This window comes from Poecilia reticulata, chromosome 19 (assembly GCF_904066995.2).
Source record: "Poecilia reticulata chromosome 19, P_reticulata-male-v2, whole genome shotgun sequence".
Classification (NCBI taxonomy): Eukaryota; Metazoa; Chordata; class Actinopteri; order Cyprinodontiformes; family Poeciliidae; genus Poecilia; species Poecilia reticulata.
In genome coordinates, this window is record NC_088848.1 from 1,597,822 (window position 1) to 1,621,024 (window position 23,203).

The following is a 23,203-nucleotide window of genomic DNA, read 5'->3' on the forward strand; positions in this document are numbered from 1 at the left end:
AGGGAGAAACGAGGGAATCAGAAAACGACGAGAGAAAGAGAGAGAGAAACGAGGGAATCAGAAAACGACGAGAGAGAGAGAGAGGGAGAAACGAGGGAATCAGAAAATGACAAGAGAGAGAGAGAGGGAGAAACGAGGGAATCAGAAAACGACGAGAGAAAGAGAGAAACGAGGGAATCAGAAAACGACGAGAGAGAGAGAGAGAAACGAGGGAATCAGAAAATGACAAGAGAGAGGGAGAGAAAGAGAGAGAGAAACGAGGGGATCAGAAAACGATAAGAGGAAAAGGAAGAGCTGCATTTTTCCGCGGCGAGGGACAAAAACAATGGCAGTCAGATAACGAGTCGAGTCACCTTCCTCCAAGTGCTTCACTCTGCGTTTTCACTACATCAGCTGATCTTCACATGCAGTTATAAAGACACACACACACACACACACACACACACACACACACACACACACACACACACACACACACACACACACACACACAGCAGATAATCTGAAGAAAACAGAAACTAAATGCTGAATATTTCCAGCCAAACCAAAGGAAGTGAAGAGATTAAAATCCACTCAGACGGACGGAAAACGTTCGTTTTGTTCAGCTAATTTAGGAAAAGCAGATACGGAAGTACGAGCCGCTCAAAGGTTTACTGATGACGAGCAAAACGATGAAGATTATTACACACTTTTACTTAAAATACAGCACTTACACGAGTTCAGGTCTGAAACTGCGAAGGAGTATTTATAAAGGTAATAATGTTTCTTGGGGATACAGCTGAGGGCTGTATCCCCAACAAACCGAACCTGCACTGCAAAAACACAAAATCTTACCAAGTATTTAGCTTATAGTGAAAATGTCTAGAAATATCTCCTTATTACTGAGGAAAATACTAGATCCAAAGCAGATTATTTCACTTATAAAATAGGAAAAATGTAAGTTGTAAGTTAAATAATTTGCCAGTGGAGCTAGAACTGGGTTGCTAGGCGACGGGCTGGGCTTGGCAGGGTTGCTAGGCGACGGGCTGGGCTTGGCAGGTCACGCCTCAGTGGAACTAAACGTTTTTCACCAATCTTAAGGAGTTATTGGGCTCCAATTTCCTTCTGAAATGTTATTTGTAAGCCAGTTGGTCTGATTTCAAGTATTCTAAGGTATTTGTACTAAAAACTAGAGGAAAATACTTGCTAAGACTTGGTGTTTTTGCAGTGCTCTCCTGTCTCCCAGACCGCCTTAAGGCTACAGGGCAGCTTCATGTTTTCTCTTTCAGAGCGACAGCGTGCAGCCGAGGGTCTGCAGCCACTGCTTGACAGCAGCGCCTGGGGCTGCGTCGGGATCCCCGAAACGATCCGCTGTCTGCTGGATGAAGCTCCGGCCGCTGCAGCTGCAGCTTCAGTGGATGTTTGGACAAATCATTCAAACCTTCAGTTTCCGGTTCTGGGCTTCGTAGTGCGTTTCATCATGATAAGAAGTGGAGCTGAAGGTTAAAACGTTAATGCTTCGGTGCAGCAGAGCATTACGGCTTCGTGAAAAGAAAAAAGCAGCGCATTTCCGCTGAAAAACTACTTCCTGGAAAAAAACGTGGAAATTTGAAAAGCCGAAACTTTTCGACTGCAAAGGCCATTTTCACAGTATTAGCATGAGCTAATGCTAGCACAATATATCAATATGGTATTTAACAGAAGCTAAAATAAAAACATGGTATTGAGGGGAGGCTAGCTAATGCTAACACATTACCAACATGGTAGTTAATGAATGATGATGCCAAGACGCTACATAAACATGGGATTAGCAGAAGAAATATACATATGTACAATAATAAAACCTTTCTGCTATATTTATATCTTAAACGTCTTTACTGAGAACAAAACGGAACCAAATTCAAATTCGTCGTTTCTGCCAGCAGGTACCAAGCTGAAGGGACGACCACCTGCCAGTGGTCATAATCTTATGCCTGGTTGGTTTGCTGTCCTATTCAGTGACATTAACATGCTAAGAGGTTCGTTTCTCAGGTTTCTCACGTTATTCAGAAGAGGACAATTAAAGGACAGTAGGTGTTTATTTATAACAGAAAATCCCAAACATTGAGAATTATTTTAGAAAAATCTGATGATTCCCACAAGGACAACAGATCATTTGCCTCGACTCTCATCCCACGAGGAGGAGAAACCTTCAGCTCAGCCTCTGAGGACGTTTCCCTCTGAGCGTCGGCCTCCTGTTCGCTCCGGCGCTGCATTAAATCAGGCGGCGCTGCGCCGGAGATGCGCTGCCGTCAGCACTTCTGCAGTCACAGCGCCGTCTCCGCTGGCTAATAAACCGAGGAAACGCCGGACCAGATTTATTTACTAAGCACAAATTAGAAGCGGAGGGAAACTGTTAGCGTGAGCTTATGAGGATCTGTGACACTGTCTGCGCTGACGGCATCAGATCCAGCAGCTGACGCAGGCAGAGACGCTTTCTGCATCGCAATGCTTTACAAAACCACTGCAAAGATCTTTTATTCAAGCAGTTTCACTCCAAAAGTCAAACTAATGCAGATTCATTACACAGAGTGATTGTTTATGTTCTTTAATGATTATTGATTACTTCTTTCTTTAAATATTTGCTAATATTTAACACTTCGGACGGAGTAGCTTGTGAATAAATAAGTAATTTCAACCTGGGGATGAATAAATTATATTTTATTCTATTATAATTGATTAGTTCCTATAAAAAGCACAAATTAAAAGGATTTTGAAAGTTGCGCATCTCAGTCAGTAGCTGTGTTTCTACTACAAATGTGCATAAAACTTTGTCAATATTCCATTAATGTTGAAAAAACTCAAACTAAATAAGTTTCAGCATGTTAATAAGTTTGTTGACGCAGTAAGTCGTTAAAAAAACATGCAGCCCGTCATCCTCCTGCCACTTCCTGTCGTTGTCGTCTTTGTCGTTTCTGCCAGTAGTAACATCCTGTTGCTCATCATGTGACTCGTGTTGTGGAAAAAATGTTTTTGTTGCAGTTTTGTGAGAAAAACTCATTTCTACACATCTGAAAAACCTTCACATCTCAGCAAGAGAACTTTTTATCGAAACGCAAAAGTTTTTTCAGTTTGTAGATTTTTACTAAGCAAATTAATTTAACAACCCTAAATACTCAGTTATGGGCCAGTAAATGTCTTAGTTAGTTCTGAACCATCTAAATATTTTGCTTACAAATTAAATATTTTGTTAGCAAGCTAAATATTTAGATCTGGTCTAGACTTATAAACTAAATTACTTAGCAAGCTAAATATTTAGTTAGCTCTGGTCAACCTAAATTTGAGTTAGTTATTTAGCTCAGAACTAAATATTTAGTCAGTAAACTAAATATATTTGTCTTAAATTCAGTTGGTTAGCTAAATACTTAGCTCTACCAAATATTTAGTTTGAAGCTAAATAGTTAGCTAGTAAAATATTTAGCTTCAAAGTTAGCTTATTATGTAACTATTTAATTTAAAGCTGAACATTTATTTGGGTAACTGTTCAGTTTGAAGTGGTGACATTTATAAATGAATGAATAACGTGGTGAAAACATGAAAAATTTATCCACATTTTTTCCTCTGACAGGTTGAATTATTGCAGTTAATTTTTTACAGTGTAACTTCACAAACAGCGCTCTATATGAACATACGTTTGTTTTTCCTCAACACAACTGCCGACCTAGAAAAGCTCGTTTTCTAGTGACGAGCAAAAACGATGTTAAAACCACGAGAGAAACCAGGCCAGGCATCCGGGGATTCGAGGTAAAACTGACACACTGCCAAACTGAGCGATAAAATAATCATCTTCCAGCAACATAATGAGTCAAAAAATCAGCAACTAAAACTAATGAAGAAACACAAACATTTACAGCCACTTTTCATTCTAACCCAGTGGCTCTAAACCTTTTTGAGGAACCGAACCCACCAGTTTCATATGCGCATTCACTGAACCCTTCTGTAGTGATAAATAAAATATGATTTTTTTCCCCCCATGATCACTAAGTCTTCTTAAAAGGAAGAGTCTCTGAGATCAGTTCTTCAAAATATATTCAGTGTTTTCAGCAAAGTTGAGCTGACTGTCCAGGAACGACCCAAGATATTTAAAATGTGCCACAGTTTCAACAGGTTGGCCATCGAGAGAAACTGGAACCACTTTAAGGTTTTGTTTAGATCATTTAATTAGCTCTACATTCTTAAAAGAATGAAAAATGAATAATAAATAATAAAAACTTTGCGGTATTCTGATTTAGTAATTATATTAGTTGTGCTACCACCCCCACGCCACTAGAGGCAGTACCAACCCCGAAAAGATGCGACTAAGGAGCAGATTTAGAAGAACACCAAAAGCTACAGAATTTGGTAAAAACTGTGAGTTTTGCTGAAGTAAATAAAGACACAAGTTCAAATCCCTGCTGAGAGTGGAGCTCCTTCAATCAGGGCTCCTCCGCAGCCCTGATTGGCTAAGCAATGTAACGTGATCCTCTGATTGGCTAAGCAATGTAACGTGATCCTCTGATTGGCTAAGCAATGTAACGTGATCCTCTGATTGGCTCAGCAATGTAACCTGATCCTCTGATTGGCTCAGCAATGTAACGTGATCCTCTGATTGGCTAAGCAATGTAACGTGATCCTCTGATTGGCTCAGCAATGTAACATGATCCTCTGATTGGCTAAGCAATGTAACGTGATCCTCTGATTGGCTAAGCAGTGTAACGTGATCCTCTGATTGGCTCAGCAATGTAACGTGATCCTCTGCAGCAAGTGATGGCAAAGCGGGGCGTCATCACGACTTTACACAAGTGTGTCTTTACCTCCGCGGCAGAGGCTCCGCCGAACCCCTGAGACCGACACACCGAACCCCTGGGGTTCGATTGAACCCAGGTTAAGAACCACTGGTCTAAATATTTAGAAATTTGTGTTTAATTGTGAATATTATGCTGAGTTTGACCTGCTGCAGCGTTGAGCCACAGAATCAGAAACTATTTATCTGCTTGGACATGACAGAAAAGCCAAAGCTTGTGAGTCTGAGCTCAACATTAGCAAACAATGCACAGCTAAGGCATCGTCTCACCAACAGCAGATAAAATCAATTGACCTCCACTCAACACGCTCTCTGCGCATTTATCAGACCATCTCCATTCATGTAGCAGCAACACGAGCACAGGACAGGAAACCTCAGCAGCTATTTAGAGACCATAGACGACAAAACGAAGATATTTCAGTTCATCTATAACAAATCAATAAACTAAATAAAACCTGAGATGTAGGTTTTATTAGCTCAGCGCCGTGCAACACAGCAAAGGGCAAAATAACGCAGGAAAACTGTTGAATAATATCTCAAAACCACTAGTTATTCTTTTTTCTCGCTCTCTGTGTCGGCTACGCTACACACGGACCCGTTGCCATAGCAACCGGCTGACAACAGCTCCACTAGCGTACCAGGATTCATTTCCCACACGGAGAACAGAACATCCAGTCCGTTACAGTTTCACGTTTTCAGGCTTGATGTTTACGTTGTGGTTAAATTTGTGTTGTGTTAAATTGTGTGGTGGATTAGCTACGCTGCTAGCAGCTAAGCTAACACAGCGGTGGGAGATTAGCTAATTTAACCGTCTGCTGTACTGATGAGTGTCGGTGTTTAAGTCGCCTTTTTTTTTCTTAACAGAACCAAAACAAATAATTCAGCAGCACATCTGTATGTTAAGGTTGTCAGAGCCAAGCTAGCATAACTGAGCTACTTCCAGTGAAGCTGTTATAGTCTTGACAATTAGCAGCGAAGCTCTGCGTCCATTTTTCGTTTAGCTCACGTAAACTTAAGATTTGTTGATTAAACAGATTTTTTTTAAATTGCCACACTGCAGATTTGTCATTTTTTCCTTTTTTATATGATAAAATAAATAACTTAAAACATGCAAATACATGAATATTTTTGTTTTAAAAATAAATAATGAACATTTTATTGCCTATGTATTAAAATAAGGTATATTTTATAAATTTTAAATGCAAAATGTTTATATTTTTTGTACAGTTTTGGTTAATTACGGTTTTGAATGTGTTTTTTTTTGAGTCTATGTGCTCCAGTTATTGATTAATTGATTACTAAATTAATTGCTGATTATTAGAATAATCACATAATACAAATTCAAAGGATTAATAATTTCAGCCCTAGTAAAAATAGACGCATTTATATTTATCTTTTCTGCTTTCCTGAGTTTACGTCATTTTCTTATTAGAGACCATTTATAGATATTTATTTATTGCAGTACCTATAATCCTTATTTAAAAGGCTGGAGTCGTTTGGCAGCAGGAAATCAAACTAAAGCTGAGCGTCAACCAGAAAGCAGGAGACGTGACGTTCAATAACTCCTCTAATTCGCTGCTAAGGGGCCTTCACGCCTGATTACAGCGCTTTCCTTCCCACTCGTTGTGAAGTCATGAGCTCTTGTTGAGACGACAACGCTTCCTCTTTCAAGTATAAACTGGGTGACAAACATCAGATAATTCAAAGCGAAAGTTTTACCCCAGATCTTCGCCGTGTCACATTAAAGACGGTGGAACAGAAACTGACAGGCAGGAGGAGAAAGACGAGCGGAAAAGGCCCAGAAATCACATCCAGGATATCCAGAAGCTTCTTTCGCTCTTCAGAATAATTCGGTTTGTCAGAAGCGTGAAAAAAGGCAGACGCCCTGCGGCTCTCGCTGGGTTACGAGGAAAAACATCATGTTTTAGCACCTGTTGATGTCCGGAGACAGGAGTTTACGGCCACAAGGCTCGGCGAGTCAGCATCACACGATAGAGCAGACATTAGACTGCAACACTGTTGATTTGAGACCATTTTCCTGTGATGTAGCAGAAATAATGGTAACATAATAAAGCAAGGACACTTTCTCAAAGATCAATAACCTTTAAATTATATATAATTCATATTAAATATCCAAAATAAACAAACAAAAACAAGAGAAACACTAAGTGAAAAGCCGAGTTGAGACCAAAACACCAAACTGAAAACTTTCCTCATCCAGGGAGAGAAAACAATAAATCATGCAAATGAAAAATTGAGCTCATTTTAATTTATCATGCGATTAACTGATTAATTTCTTACTGTGACTGGCCAGCTGAAAACATAGTAAAAGAGTTTCATATCAGGCGATATTAATAATTGATTATTTTTGTGTGAAGTGTCATAAATTCTGCCCGTTTTCTCTCCTCCCTGCGTTTTTTTATTTCTAAGCAGCTGCAAACTTTACGGCGTTCGATGCCAGTCTGACAGAAAAAAGAAAAGGAACGCAGTGTTTTGCTACTAATCGTCAACTCTACGACACGTCAGGAAAATGTTTCGATGGAGCAGGAAGTAGGTCAGCTATGCTAGCTTGACCATGACAACCTGAACATGAGACGTGCTGTGGAATTGGGTGTTTTGGTTCAGTAAAAAAAAAAACACGACTTAAACAGCAACTCTGACAGATCATCAGTACAGCAGGTGCTTAAATTAGCTAATCAACCGCCGCCCTGTTAGCTTAGCTGATAGCAGCGTAGCTAATCGCATCAATAACCATCAAGCCTGAAAACATGAAACCGTAACAGACTGAATGTTCTGTCCTCTGAGATGGAAATGTTTGAGCGGTTTTTGGTGTTGAACCCTGAAACACTTGTGTAGCCGTTAGCCGGTTGCTATGGCAACGGGTCTGCCTGTAGCGTAGCCGACACAAAGAGCGAGAAAAAAAAGAATGCCAGCGGTTCTGAGTCGCTCCATAATGGCTTTCCTGCATCTCCAGGTTAAATTTTGTTAACGTTGTTGTTCTACCGCGGCGGCGCGGCTACAGATGGCGAGAAGGTCAAGAAACCCGACCATCCTCTTCATGAGAACGAGTGTCTTCAGTCAGAGGCTTCTTCAAATTCACTGTAACACAGACTGCTACAGGAAAACCTTCCTGCCATTTTCTGTCTACAACAACTTAAAAGATTTTGAACTAATGAGATGAAGCAACATTTAATTTCCCTTTGGGATCAATAAAATATTTTTGAATTTGAAAATAATCGTCTTTTTGTGCGCAGGCGCAAGATTTTCATGTAAACAACAACATGCAGAGGATCTAAAACATCATCCAGTAAAACAGAGTTTGGATCATTATAAATAAACATAACGGACGTTATTAAGCCTTTAGGGATGAAATCATGACCAATGAACAACCATCTGTTTCGTCTTTCTTGTGCCGCTGCAGAAAGGCGGAAAACTAAACAATCGAGATTCATTTTCGCCCACAAGGAGAGAAACTCTGAGTCGAGTTGTTCCTGAACACAAGCCGCGCTGCTCATCCTCGCCGCCGAGCTGTGAAGGACCGCTGAGTGGATGCCAAATGATCAAGGACAAGGAGCGCGCTCTACAGCGCGACGCTGAAAACTAATTACACAACGTTCCTTCTGTCAGCACAGAGTCAAGGACGCGGCGGCCGGACTCCTCCTCATCCTCAGCTAACGCAGGAAAGAGAAACGGCTCCAGGCTCGTCTTTTTCCACACCTTCCAGCTCATGAATACAAACTTTTCACGTTATTTAAAGAATCTTTTAAAAAAAAAAGCACATCCTCTTGGCTTTAAAGCACTTCCTGCTTCAGGAAAAGTTACGGCAATAACTTGAAAGCCATGTTGACCTACAAAAATAACAAGCAACGCGCCAACGTGAAAGTCTTCACGAATGAAAACGTGAGCGAGTCACGGCCGGTTTAAGAAGGAAGGAAGGAAAAATCAAACGTAATCCAAAGCGATGGGTAAATTATAACGTCCATTAGCAGAGGAAACATGGATGTGTTCAGGAAATCCAACTTTTGTTTTAGTCATTCGTACTATAAATGCAACTGTAATCAGATTTCTTCTTTTCTTTAAATACACCGTTTTATTTCTATTCACCAATTAGTGTATATAAAACGAGCTTTACGACTAACAAAACGATCGATCGACAAAATAAGAGAATAAATAACATCAATAAAAATAAAGTAAACAAAACACAAAATAAGGAGGTTTATTTTAAAATGGATACATTCAGGACAAAAACCAAATACAAAAAAAAAACAGGAAATTGTTTAACAAATAAGATAAATAAGAGCAAATAAAACCTTTATTATCATTTACCTTTTCTCTAATATTCCATAATCAAATGAGGGTCGCAGATAATTTGGGTGAAAGTGGAAAATAAAATAAAAGTATAAGTGTGTGGCCCCTTTGTGCGGCTCGCAAATGAAATGTTTTCAGGGAACATTAAAGCATTTCAACATGAACTGAACTGAGTCGCTTTAGAGGAGAACTCTGTCGTTACCTAGCAACCCGTCACCTAGCAACCCCAGTCAAGCCCAACCCGTCACCTAGCAACCCCAGTCAAGACCAACCCGTCACCTAGCAACCCCAGTCAAGCCTAAACCGTCACCTAGCAACCCCAGTCAAGCCCAACCCGTCACCTAGCAACCCCAGTCAAGCCCAACCCGTCACCTAGCAACCCCAGTCAAGCCCAACCCGTCACCTAGCAACCCCAGTCAAGCCCAACCCGTCACCTAGCAACCCCAGTCAAGCCCAACCCGTCACCTAGCAACACACGCTGAGCAAAATAAGAGTCCATTTCTGCCAAAAACAAAAAAAATGTAATGTTGAGATTAATTTCAGAGATTTTCAAGAGAAAAAATGAAATTTTTTTTAGAAAAAAACTTGAAAATTTCTCAGTTTGAAAAGTCAAACATTTTCAAGAAAAAAAAATAGAAATTTGAGGTCAAAATCTGAAATTGTCAAGAAAAACTTGGGAATTTTAAAGTTTCAAAATTTGAACATTTTCAACTTTTCAAAAATTCAGTTTCAAAAGTCAAAAATTTCAAATATTTTCCAGAAAATGTATGAGATTAATCTCCAAACGTCTGAGTTTTCTGGCAGAAAGTTGGTCCTTTGTGTCCATCTACAACGACCGTAGTTGGTGTGCAGCCATTTTCACGTGCGAGTCCAAACGTGGAGTTGGGGGCGTGGCCAACAGCAGCTCATTTAAAGTGACAGAGGCCCTAAAAAGCTCATTGTGAAAGGAGCTCAGAATAGACTAAAATCTCCTGATGTGAGAATAATTCTGTATAAAAAAAGTAATGAACATGTTTGCATAGGCGGTGTAGTTCAGTGCTATAGTAGGTTAGTACGTCCCCTTGAAGCAGCAAACAGCAGCAGTTTGATCATCTAAAACTGCAAGCGGCTCTTTAGTTTTATTTTTACCAGTAATCCAATCCCAACAAAACCAGTAAACAGAAAACATCAGCGGAGCTCAGAGGAAGAGACAAGAGCGTAAACAATAATAACCACAAAATAAAGTAGGTCACTACAGATACGCTGCCGTCTGGTCCAACCCACACAAACAGAGGCGAGGAAAACAAGCAGCCGTTTCTGTTCAGCTTCCGGAGGAGAGAAGATACTAAATCCACTGCAAGACGTTACAAAACGTCTGTTTTCACTGTTCGTCTGACAAACCTGGCAGGGAAAATAACTGCAGTAGCACGAACAGAGAGTGGAAACGGACGTTTAAATACATTATTTAAATGTATTTAATGAACACGCAGCAGAGGCCAGCATTCTGAGTCGCATGACCAACAGCCAGATGTTACTACTGCTGGAAACAACAAAGAAGACAAACCGGAAGTGGTCGGAGGATGATGGGGTTTTTTACTGCGCGAAAAAAAAAAAAAGATTCACGTCTGATTTTAACTGCATTTCTCATTTAATAGAAACACTTTAAGTGTCAGATTGTTTTTCTGACATTAGCGGAGCATTGACAAAGTTTTGCACACATTTGTAACTGAAACACATCGAGTGATGCATTCTGGGAATGTTGACTCACCAAACGAACACGAGCCGAACACAAAAACAGCAAAAAAAGTCACTTAAATAAAAAAAATAATAAAGATTTCAAACACCACAGTTTTATTAATCATGAGATTTACTTTTTTTTCTTTCCATCATGATAAAATGTTTTTCCTTCATCAAAAAGCAACCTGATTCTTTCATGTTTGAGAAATCTTTCTATCTCCATGGCAACCGTTTAGCTGTTAAAACATCTGGATGGACCTAGCCCCGCCTCCCAGGCACAGCTCCTCCCCCTCTCAGATCCTTCAGACTAGCCAGCAGCAATTAGCAAACAGCTATTGAGCTCATTATATTAGCTGGTTAACAGAGGAGCCATGTTGGGATGACTTCCTGGAGGCGGAGCTTCAGAAAGACTAGGAGCTCTTAAAGAGACAGAGGCCCAATTTCACAGACTTAAATTAGGAAGTCAAATTTCTCTTAAGTCACATTGATATATGTATCATTTTATAACAGCTGACGGTAGCAGCTGCTTTCTTGTGCCATAAAATGGCACCATGCGCCCGGTAAACACAGAGCGCCGCCCCTTTAATTGAACCATTGAAGCTCATTGACGCCAGAATGAAACTCACCGGCCAGAACTCCCGCCATGTAGAGCAAACTTATCCGTAAGATGCCGTGAACCATCTCCAAGGGAACGCCGATCATCAGCTGCAGCAGAGCGTTAAATCCCAGCTGCTCCAAACTGAGGAGAGGAAAAGTTTCACTTGGTCTCATCGGCAGCAGAAAGTCAAAAACAGGAGCAGCTCAACGTACCCAACATGCATGAACATGTAGCTGAAGAAGCGCCAGACTTGTGCGCGGTGGCCGGGATGGTAGACCAGCGGACTCTTCATGAAGTCCAGCTGGTACGTCTGCAGAACCCACTTATTGAGCATGATGCCGTAGCACATGAACACGATTATCTGCAGCACAACACACACCAGGAACACGATTCAAAGACCATCAGGCGTCCTGCCAAACCAAAACTCATTGTACTTCCTGAGACGTTTTGGTCTTTTTCTGTGTTCCTCAGCTGGAATTGAGACAATTACAGCCTGCAGGAGAAAAAAGATGCATCTGGTTCAGCTCCATTAATTTCTTTTCATAGGATAATGGCTTATTGTCTCCGTGAATTAAAATGGACGTGAATAGTTATTATCAGACTCTCGCCGTCATTACAGCCATTCAGAGGCGACTGCAGGCGACTCAGCTTCAGGGAAACCAGGAAGTTTTGTTGGTTATTTTCCCTGGAAAACCTCAAACTATTCCGACGATGCGATAAAGGACAAGCCAGGCTAGGAAAAAACTTAAACCGTGACAGTGGAGTCATGTTATTATGAGAACAAAATATTACAAGGAATTCAAATGTATGATAAAAAGTAATAATATGAGAATAAAGTCGCAATACAAGAATAAAATAGTACGACAAAAAGTTATGAGAATAAAATCGTAATATACGAGATAAAAAGACGACGTTAGACCTGTTCTGATGCGCCTTCAGAACCCGACGTGTGTTTTATTTCCCCAAATGGATCCGCGCTCTAATGCGACGTTGGTGACGATCCGACATCAGAGGCTGAACTTCCTGCGGAGGATTTCAGCTTAAAGGAGCAGCGGCTCAAAGTGAGCGCCATCAAAGGCAGGGAATCTCCTCCAACAGCCGTTCTGGGAGCGGCTCAGAGAAACAGGATTACCGCTTTAGAAAACGTGTCAAACTCCAGGCCCGCGGGCCAAAACCAGCCCGCCAGAACGTTCTACAGGGCCCAAAGAACCTTAAAATAACCGCTGAATGCTTAACTAATATCAATCAAATGAAAGCAGTTTAACAGAAGAGGATCAGGAGCACAGAAAAAAAACCTGGATTTTTCTTAGAAATTTGACTTTTTTTCCCATAATTCCAATAATTTCCTCACAATTCTAACTATTTTCTTCAAATTCTGACGTTTTTCTCTGAATCCTGACTTTGACCTGAGCAGATTAAAGCCAGAATCTTGTTTTCCCCACAGAATATATGTGAAAAGTTCTGCTACAGTTTTCATGCGTTCTGCCAAATCTAACCTGAAACGACGTTCAGCATCATTTCGCTGCAGGAAAAACTCATCAGGTTCAGGTGAGTTCAAGCTTTAGAGGTTTTGGGTTTTATCAGCACATTCCCCCCCCACCGGCCCGTTAAGGACCCAAATGAAAACCGAGTTTGACTTCCTGGTTTATTCGTGGCGCTGACAGAGGGCGTCTCACCTGGACGATGGTGACGACGGCGATGAAGACGGGCGGAGGACAGAGGCGGTTCTGGTGGAAGTACCAGCGCCGGTCCGTCTCACACGGCAGGATCTCGTAGGCCACATAGCGGACGAAGCGTTTGTAGAGTCCCAGGCCCGTCTCGTCCAGCAGGATCTCCCTCTGCAGGGTGCGGCGGCCGTTAGCGATGGCGCGCCGGAAACTGCTGGAGCGCTTGCTGCTCATCTGAGGGACAAAAGAAAAAACCTTTTACCCGTTTATGACCCGACATGACTCTGGTTCAGCTCTTCCGATTAAAAATGGAGGCCATCAGGCCGCTTTCATCCGGTTCGGTTGGTGAGGTGTGAACGCTAAGCTAGCTCTCCTGACCTCGGTCTGCGTTCGGTTGACGTGAACTCTGGTCAAGCGGACCGGAGACCGCTCCAAAAGCAGGAAGTGGACTGCAGCGCAGGGCATTCTGGGTAAATACAACCAAAGCTAACATGCTAGCCCAGCGCTAGCAGCAGAACTGGCTCGTGGATTTTAGCTAAAGACAAAAGAGAAAAAGGTTTTCATGTCGTTTTCTTCACTAGTTGTGACTCCATTGAGCTTCTAACTGCACAAATAAATCAATAATATATATCGCTGTAGACGTGATCAATAAAGAGATCTGATTATTGAATATATGAAATAATCCAGGTTGCCTAGCAACGACCTGCCGAGTAACGGGAGCAGTTTCAAGTTTCCCCACTTTGTCTCAAAAAAAAAACAACATGGAGGAAAACTGGATGAAACAGGAAATGACAAACATTTAAAACCAAAAACTAATCAATAATTATTGATCAACTCGTATGAAACGCTTATTTCCTGATACGTTTTTTAGCCCTCATTTATACTAAACAAAATCACTAAAGAAAATTATTCAGAAAGATTAACCAGAAAGTTAAAAGATATATTCTGATAAAAAAAAGAAATGCTGACTGAGCAGATTTACAAAAAATCCCCAAACATTTTATATCAACATTTTATTAATTCTGGAGCAAAAACCTTGAGGGTCAAACAGAAACGTTGATGAATTTTCTGTTTATTAAACCAAAGACGGAAATAAGTTCAGATTCTTCCTCATATTTCAGCATCAAATGAAATATTAATATCAAAGTTATGTTGCTGATTTAATTTAGCTGCAAGAGACTCAACAAAACTGCTGCTGAATATTCATGAAGAGAAACGGATTAAAATACATAAGTGGCTTTTGATTGAGATGAAATGAAAGAGGCTGGCTGCCAGCAGCGCTGAATCATGGGAAATAGCTGCTAATGGCTTTTTGTTTACAGCAACGTTTTCCAAGCTTTGGGATAAAGTGAGAGCTCTTATGTTCACGGAGCGCAGGTCTGCCAAACTCGAGGCTCACGGGCCAAATCCGGCCCGCCATAAAGTCTTAATGTGGCCCATCAAAAAAAATGGACCTTGGAAATAAATTAAATAATATTTTATCAATCAAATGAAGGCAGTTTTCAGCAGAAGAGAATTCGGACCACAGAAGAAAAAAAAAAAGCTGTTTTTTCTTTTAGCATTTACCAGAGTCATTCCGACTCCAATCTGCTGCAATCAAAACTCAGGATTCTGGGCGAAAGAAAAAAAATCAGAATTCTAAAAAAAAAGAAAAAGGAAAACAGAATTCTGACAAAAAAATTCTCAGAAATTAGATTTTTCACCTATTAAATATAATATAAAACCCAGAAATTTATTTTCCATGGCAGTAATCTCCTTCCGTAGTTTTCACATGCAAACTGCTAAATTACATCAATGTGAAATGATGTTCAGTATTATTTAAATTTGTACTCATCGAGTAATTTTAATTTTATTGGTTTGTTGTTTGATCACCAGCTACAGAAGCTTAGCATTAGCCTAGCGCCGCGGCGGAACAACCACCTGGAGAGGAACGGCGGGCCAGAACCGGTACCGGAGGACAGAAACACGGAACGAATGAGCAAAAACTCAGCAGCGTCGAAAATAAACGTTACAGCAGAACTGGAAAGCATTCACAGGGCTTCTCCACATTACAGCAGGAGTCGGGACTTATCCAGTTAATTTCAATTAAATAGTCAGATAAACATGATTAACATGTAAAAACGGAACCGTTTTTTCCAGCCGGAACCTTTGTGTTCTCACGTTTCTCATGCGTCTGTAAACCTGACGCACTTTGCAAACAACAACGATTGATTAATATGTAGTTTGGAGCTAAATTAATTAGCTTCAGGCTAAATATATAGCTTCCAACTATATTTGGGAGCTAAATATTTAGTTTGAAGCTAATTATTTAGTTAGCAAATTAATTTGCTAAGTTTATAAACTAAATATTTACCTTGATAACTAAATATTTAGCTCCCAACTCAAATTTTTGTTGTGCGCTATAATATTTACATGGAAGTTAACTACTTACCGTATTTTCCCCACTATAAGGCGCACTAAAAACCTTAAATTTCCTCAAAAGCCGACAGTGCGCCTTATAATCCGCTGCGCCTTATATATGGACCAATATTGAGCCGTAACAGGTCTAGTAACTACGGTAAGCAGCCGCCGACTTCATTTAGTTTCTAAACTAAATATTTACCTTGCTAACTAAATATTTTGTTTTTAGACTAGATATTTTAAGTACATTTTGAGCTTCAAACTAAATATCTAGCTAGCTCAGTTAAATATGTAACTTGAAGCTCACCAACTAAATTTTTAGTTTGTAAAACAAATATATTTAGTTTCTAAACTAAATATTTACCTTGCTAACTAAATATTTAGTTTGTAGACTAGATATTTTAAGTAAATTTTGATCTTCAAACTACATATTTAGCTAGCTCAGAGCAACATTTTTATTTTGAAACTTGCTGCTAAACATTTGTTTTCTAAATTAAATATTGAGTTTCAAATGAAATATTTAGTGAGCTAAATATTTAGCTTGCTAGTTGATATATTCAGGTTCAAACTGACATTAATATATAAACTAATATGATGAAAATTTGACTTTGAAGCCCATTTTCCCAAATTATTGCTGTTAGAAGCATCAACCCTTTTCTCCTCCTTTAACCCTTAAAATCCTGACCCAGGAGGTGAAAGAATGCAGCGCCTGTTGCTGCGCCTCCTGTCTGCTCCGCGTTTCCCCGCCGTACGTTTGGCTGGGTGACAGCAACCTGCTGCTCCCTCCCATTCATGTTGCCTCTGTGAAGGTTTGCTCCCTGCAGACACGGCTTAGCGTAGCTGTCACTCCGCCTCACCGTGTTCGACGTGCGGCGCCGCCGCCGCCTCTAAAGCGAGCATTAGCGGCCTTTTGAAGTGACGACAGGAGAGAGACGGCGAACGGAACGCGAGGCGGCCCCGAACCTGCGGCGCCGTCAGAGCTCAAACATCTGCACTGGGAATAAACGCTGCCGGAGAAATACTGGAGTTTCCCTGATGAGGAATAATTGATTGCTGGCCTCAGCATTAATTAATTAAAGGGGCAGTGTTCTGTAAAATCTGTTTTATTGTTTTAATGTTTTTCGATTATTAAAATAAACCTGGAGTGTTACTTTCATGCATGTTTGAGAAATCCTTTCATCTCCATGGCAACCATTCAGCTGTTAAAACGCCTTGGTGGACCTAGCCCCGCCTTTGAGCCGCAGCTCCTCCCCCTCTCAGCTCCTTCAGACTAGCCAGCAGCAATTAGCAACCAGCTGCTGAGCTCGTTATAGGAGCTGCTGCTCAGAGCAACGCTGGTAAAACATTAAAGGGTTAACAGAGGAGCCATGTTGGGACGACTTCCTGGAGGCGGAGCTTCAGGAAGAGCAGGAGATTTAAAGAGACAGACGCCCAATTTCACGGCATTAAACGGGGAAGTAAAATTTTTATTAAGTCATATTTTATATCTACAGCATTTTTATAACAACTGAAGTTAGCAGTTGCCTGATTGTGCTGTAAAACTGCACTATGTGCCTGGAAATCAGAACACCGCCCCTTTAAATCTTTCTGCAGTTGGAGCTTCTGTCTCCATTGCTACCAACTGAACTGTTGGCTCAATCTGAACATCTGTGGACATCACTGTTCAAGTTTTTGAAGAGTTTCTCCAGATTTTGCCTCCTCGGCCATCCTGAGACATGAATATATTTACCGTAAGCCGGTGGGGTCCAATATCTGCCAAATGGGCCAAACATTTTGAAGTTAAACGCTGAAATGTGAAGGAAAGAGCTGCAGAGTTTCAAACAGATTCAAAACAACCCAAGTGTCGCCGTTCCCGATTATATTCATGAGTCGAGTGTCGACCCAAACCTCCATCTGAGGCTTTCAGAACCTTGAATCAGTGGATCTGACCCAGATTCTCACATCCTTTCAAAATAAGACTCTGCTCCATTCTGTTTTTCCCCTCAGCAGTTTGTGACCAAACCGCTGCTTCATGGTTTAATGATGGCTCGGGAAAGAAACCTTCGCTCTCAGACACTCAGGCAAAGAGCATCGAGTCGCTGTGAGAAACACGAAACGTCGGCTGGAGCCCCGAGATGCTGACAGGTAACAAACTGCACTTTGGGCTCTAAATGGCTTTAAAACGTGACTTTTAGAGGAGAGTGTAAAGTTTCTGCTGTGAAGAAAATATGAATATGTGTAGCTCTGAAGTGGAAAAGCGTAAAAAAAAGAGGCTAAAAGCAACAACATAAAATATTACCAGGTTTTTCTACTGGAAACATCTCAGCACATCTGAAGTAGCAAAACTAACTTTTCAGCAGCTTGTTTTAAGTCAGTAATTCCTCAATTTTAATGAAAACACAGCAGGATTATTTCTTATAAATACAAAGGAATTATCGACTCAAAACCAGTTCATAAAAAGTTACCTGTAAATTAGTTTTATCTAATTTCAAGTGGAATACGATATTTGCACTAAAACTTCACCAAAAGATACTTGGTAAGATTTAGTGTTTTTACAGTGCATATCTGACAAACAAACCTTTAAAAGTGACCTAAACGTTTTCATTCTTAGAGATGTGTTGTAAAACCAGCCTTTCCTGTATGTTCAGTTTTCTGACAGAAAGTGACCCAAACCCTGTTTGTACACCGAGAATGAATCTGTTCAATGGAGCCAAAAGTAGAGAAACCGAAATGCTAACAGTTCTTTCATTTACTGTATTTATGGAAAAGAATGTGATCAAATCAGTTTTATTTGGAAAAACCAAGAAGTTAAAACCAATAGTTATTGACATATCATGCAAAATACTTTAAAAATTTTATTATCTACAAATATTAACATCCAAAGATGTTTTAGCCGTTAGCTTTAACTGTTTTAGCCGTTAGTTTTAACTGTTTTAGCCGTTAGCTTTAACTGTTTTAGCCGTTATCTTTAACTGTTTGAAGCCAACACTTAAAACCGGCTGGGTGTAAATCAAACCCCCGGTTTGAACTCAGCGCCCGTCCGGCTGACCATCCGGCCGTCGGACCGTTTAGCTGCCCGTTCGGCCGCCGGACCGTCCGGCGGCTCTCGCTGCTCCACCTGCGAGGTTAAGCGTCTGGACTTAGTGATGCGTTAACGGCTGAGATTGATCCTCCTTCGCAGGACGGCCGGCTGAACGATCCAGGAGCTTCCCAGCTCAAATCGATGCAGTGACCTTTCCTGTTGGACTCACCAGCTCGATGAGCTCCTGGTAGCACACCTGGCCCTCCTCGTTGCTCTGGACGAGCGCTAACAGCATGTCCAGCTTGGACGGGTCCAGCTGCAGCTCATGGTGCTCCACCAAGCTGGTGAAGTTCTCCACTGGGATGAAACCGGTGTTCTCTGGGTCCAACTGCAAGGAAAAACACACCAGCTTAATGTTGACCTGCAGCCTCACATCTTTCTGCAAAAAAATGTATCAGTGTTTCTCAAAGTGTGGGGCGCGGGCCACTGGGGGCCACGTGGGAAAAAAGTCAGAAAAAGAATGAATCTAATAGATTGAATCTAATAAATGATAAAATCTATTCTGTTTTTAAGACAGATTATTAGGGACAGAATAAATATTTTGAGAATAAAGACTTAATATTGAAAAAACATAGAATTGCAAGAAAAACTCATTCAAGAGTTAATTCATAATTACTGTATCATAAAAAATAAAGTTGTTTGAGAGAAAGTGGAAATAATATGAGAATAAAGTCAAAATTATATGAGAAAAATAAGAACATTTGGATCTAATAGTTTTTAAATGATAAATCATAAAACAATCTGTTTTTTATGACAGAGTAGTAGAGTCAAAATAAGAAAAAAAATAAGAGAATAAAGTCATAACACTGTAAAAAACAAAAAATAAACATAACATGACGAAAAAGTCGTATGAGACAAAGTCAAAATAATCCCAGAATAACTAATAGTACAAGAAAAAAACCTAGCTTCGCCTAGAAGTCGGGGCTAGGTCCGCCCAGGCGTTTTGAATGGTTGCCATGGTGATTAAAGGATTCCTCAAACATGAAAAGATCAAAGTAAGACTCCCGGTTTGTTTCTGATGAGGGAAAAACATTGAAACACGATGGAAAGTTTAAAAATAAAATCAATTTTACATGATGTTCCCCCTTTAGCTAGAAATCAGTGGAGGCCATTGCTAACTAAAAAGCAATAATCACAAACATTAGTTCTGCTACGCGACGTCATGCTTTTAAGAAACATGATGAGCATCAAAACAACCCACACGTGCTAAACTCCTGTAAAGTTAAAACAGAAACCTAAGAAGGTTTTGACCTAAATAGTCATAGAAACTCATTTTTGGGCTGAAATGACGTCCTGGACGTTGCTTTGTGAGCAGTACCATTTTCTTTCTGCTCATGTTAGCGCCCTAAAGCAGGACGTGGACTCCAGAACAGGGCATTCTGGGTAAAAACAATCAAAACAAACATGCTAGCCTAGCGCTAGCAGCAGAAATGGCTTGTTGGCTTCAGCCAAAGACTAAAGAGAAATCGCCTCCATCTTGTTTCCATCTGGTGAAGAAGGAAGTTGCTCTCAGTGTCTTCAGAGGTTTTTGTGTCGTTTCCTTCAGTGGTTCTTGGTGCAGCGCCCCCACAGGCCGGGAGGGGAACAGGTTGGTCAAAAGGTTTGGTTGGTTTGACTGAAAATAAAACAAATGTTGCCGTTTGGGTCCCAAATCACACAGAATCTTCCGGATTATCAGATGTGAAAACTTTCCTCCCAGAGTCAAACCCGCTGTATGTTCCTGACAGTAATCAGTGATTTGTGATCCTAAAACGCAGATGAAGCCAAAGCGGAGAGAAAACGAACTGAGGTGGCAGAAAGCCCAGGGCTATTTTTAGATAATCCCCCTTTTACTCCGAGGTCTGTGGGTATTTGCTGAAAGGCGGCCCTGTTTCCCCCCAGGGGAGCCGAGCAGCACGGTGCAGATATCTGCAGTGTCGGTAACGCACAGCGTAGCAGGACAAGGAGGGAGGAAGCAGGAAAAGGGGGAAGTGGGTGTGAGAGGCTGATGAAAAGAACGAGAAGCGACGGCGTTGAGGAGGAAGTCGGCCTGCAGCGTGGTGTGCCACACTCCATCGGTCCGCCTGCACGTCCCAGAGAGCCGAAAGAGATCAGACTGAAATACGCTGATCACTGGCGAGGGCCGACCAGGAGCCACAGCCACCCCGAGCCACCGCCACCCCGAGCTGCCGCCGCCACCACCCCGAGCCGCCGCCACGCCGAGCCGCCACCGCCACGCCGAGCCGCCACCGCCACCCTGAGCCGCCGCCACCGCCACCCTGAGCTGCCGCCACCCTGAGCCGCCGCCACAGCCACCCTGAGCTGCCGCCACCCTGAGCCGCCGCCACGGCCACCCTGAGCTGCCGCCACCCTGAGCCGCTGCCACGGCCACCCTGAGCTGCCGCCACCCTGAGCCGCCGCCACGGCCACCCTGAGCTGCCACCACCCCGAGCCGCCGCCACGCCGAGCCGCCGCCGCCACCCCGAGCCGCCGCCACGCCGAGCCGCCGCCGCCGCCACGCCACCCTGAGCCGCCGCCACGGCCACCCTGAGCTGCCGCCACCCTGAGCCGCCGCCACGGCCACCCTGAGCTGCCGCCACGCCGAGCCGCCGCCGCCACCCCGAGCCACCGCCACCCCGAGCCGCCGCCACGCCGAGCCGCCGCCGCCACGCCACCCTGAGCCGCCGCCACGGCCACCCTGAGCTGCCACCACCCCGAGCCGCCGCCACGCCGAGCCGCCACGCCGAGCCGCCACGCCACCTTGAGCCGCCGCCGCCACCCTGAGCCGCCGCCGCGGCCACCCTGAGCTGCCGCCACCCTGAGCCACCGCCACCCCAAGCTGCCGCCACCCTGAGCCGCCGCCATGGCCACCCCGAGCTGAAAACATTTTTAAACAAGAATGAATTTAGTTTAATGGGTTGACAGTCACACTTTTGCTCTTTAAAGTTGTTCTTAAATGTCTGGAAGTGAATAAATGAGAAATTCTTTGCAGATTTCTAAAGCAAAATCTCCAAATTCCCAGAATCCGTGTTGCGGTTTCTGCGTTGTGACGGCTCAGAGAAATAAAAATGTGATTCTGACTCATTGTAATTACGAGACATCTTGAATTGTAACGTTTCAAACCGTGACGTTATTTTAGACATCTTAAGATAGTTTGTCTCAACAAAATTGGAGTTCTGAGAAAGTGAATGCAGAAATATTAGATTAACATTCAGGATTGCCGAAACGCTTCCTCAGATTTCTGGGACGTGAATCAAACTGATTTTATGCTAAAACTGCCTGCCATAGCAACCAGAGAAAGCACAGAGAGGGAAGCAGCTATTGAAGCAATTCATCCAACACCAGTGAAGGCGACGCTTCAGACGAGCCGCATGCGTTGCTATGGTTACCGGCTGCATTTCCCCCGCCCCGTCATCCCCTCCGACATGTTGGCTTCCCAGAGGCAGAAGCAAAGAAACTAAAGATTTTCCGCCTTCGGAAGATTGAATGAAGGAGAAAAGGTAGTGGATCTGAGGAGAGACGCGTTTTGGGGGGGTTGAGCTGTAAACGGCGGTGGGAGACCATCGATAGGAGGGCGGGGCAGCGGCGGCGGCGGACGGATGAGGAGAGCGAGGAAGGAGACGGACGGCGACGTGTTCCTGAGTCGGAGGAGAGCAGAGACCTGCTGAATGAGGCGAAAACGCTACGTCAGAAACAAACGTTTCACCCGAAACCAGAGGCCGTTGAAAAACATTCAGCAGGTGGGTCAAAGGTCAAAACGCCTGGAGGAAACGCGGCATGAGGAAATCTCACAGTTTGCATCTAAAACTCGTAACGCAGATCCAGATATTTAATGAGTAATTTACTTTCACTACGCTGCACCAATCACTTCTCCTTTAGTCATTTTATTACGAATTATTACTCGAATAAAATTTCTGGATTTTTATTGAAAGAAACTGATTTGGAAAAATGTATTTTGTCTGATTTTATTTTTTGTTACTTGTATAAATTGTCATTTTGGTTCTTAAAATACCAAAATTTCCACTTAACTTCAAATTTTGGTCCATCTGATGATGTAATTTTTAAATATTAAGTGATTGATAATTGGATCAGTTCATCAGTACTTGAGTAACTTTTTACCAAATACTTTTTACTAGAGTAAAAGTATGTTGAAGTAGGTTGTGCTGTGGTGGTGCAGGGGTTAAGCACAACCCACATATGGAGGCCCTGGTCCTTGACGCGGCGTCGCAGGTTCGATTCCCGGCCTGGCGACCTTTGCCGTATGTCTTCCCCATCTCTCATTACCCACTTTCCTGTCAGTTAACTATCGAATAAAGGCCACTAGAGCCAATAAGACCTTTAAAAAAACGTATGTTGAAGTATTGCTACTGTTGAGTATTTTTGGGTACTCTTTCCCCCTCTCACCACACCTTCTTTACTATTTCTATATGAAAATTAAAGATTTAAAGTTTGTACAGTGGCAAAAGGCAAATACAACAGAAACACGTTGCAAACACAAAGGACACAGGAAATAGAAGAAAAGATAAAATGCTGCAAACTGCAGCAACGTTGAGTACAAAACGCTACAAATGAAGCATAAATCCTCCAGGCCACCAGGGGGCGTCAACAACAACAAACAACAACAGATCCTCAGTGAAGGCGGGATGCCATGTCTCAAAGGGACGAACAGAAAA

At 42.2% G+C, this 23,203-nt stretch overlaps 1 protein-coding gene across 3 annotated transcripts in view; it reads right to left on the reverse strand.

Annotated features, from left to right (window-relative positions):
• Positions 1 to 23,203, reverse strand: part of rhbdl1 (rhomboid, veinlet-like 1 (Drosophila)) — a 41,420-nt gene that overhangs the window by 9,062 nt on the left and 9,155 nt on the right. For all 3 annotated transcript variants that reach the window (XR_014085104.1, XR_014085103.1, XM_008436343.3), the window contains exons 2-5: positions 18,721 to 18,879; positions 13,100 to 13,324; positions 11,636 to 11,784; positions 11,452 to 11,564 (exon numbers count right to left, since the gene is read on the reverse strand). Coding sequence is in view for 1 of the 3 variants with exons in the window: in XM_008436343.3 (XP_008434565.1) it covers positions 11,452 to 11,564; positions 11,636 to 11,784; positions 13,100 to 13,324; positions 18,721 to 18,879 (646 nt within the window). In the remaining 2 variants the exon portion in view is untranslated. The remainder of the gene's footprint in view (positions 1 to 11,451; positions 11,565 to 11,635; positions 11,785 to 13,099; positions 13,325 to 18,720; positions 18,880 to 23,203) is intronic.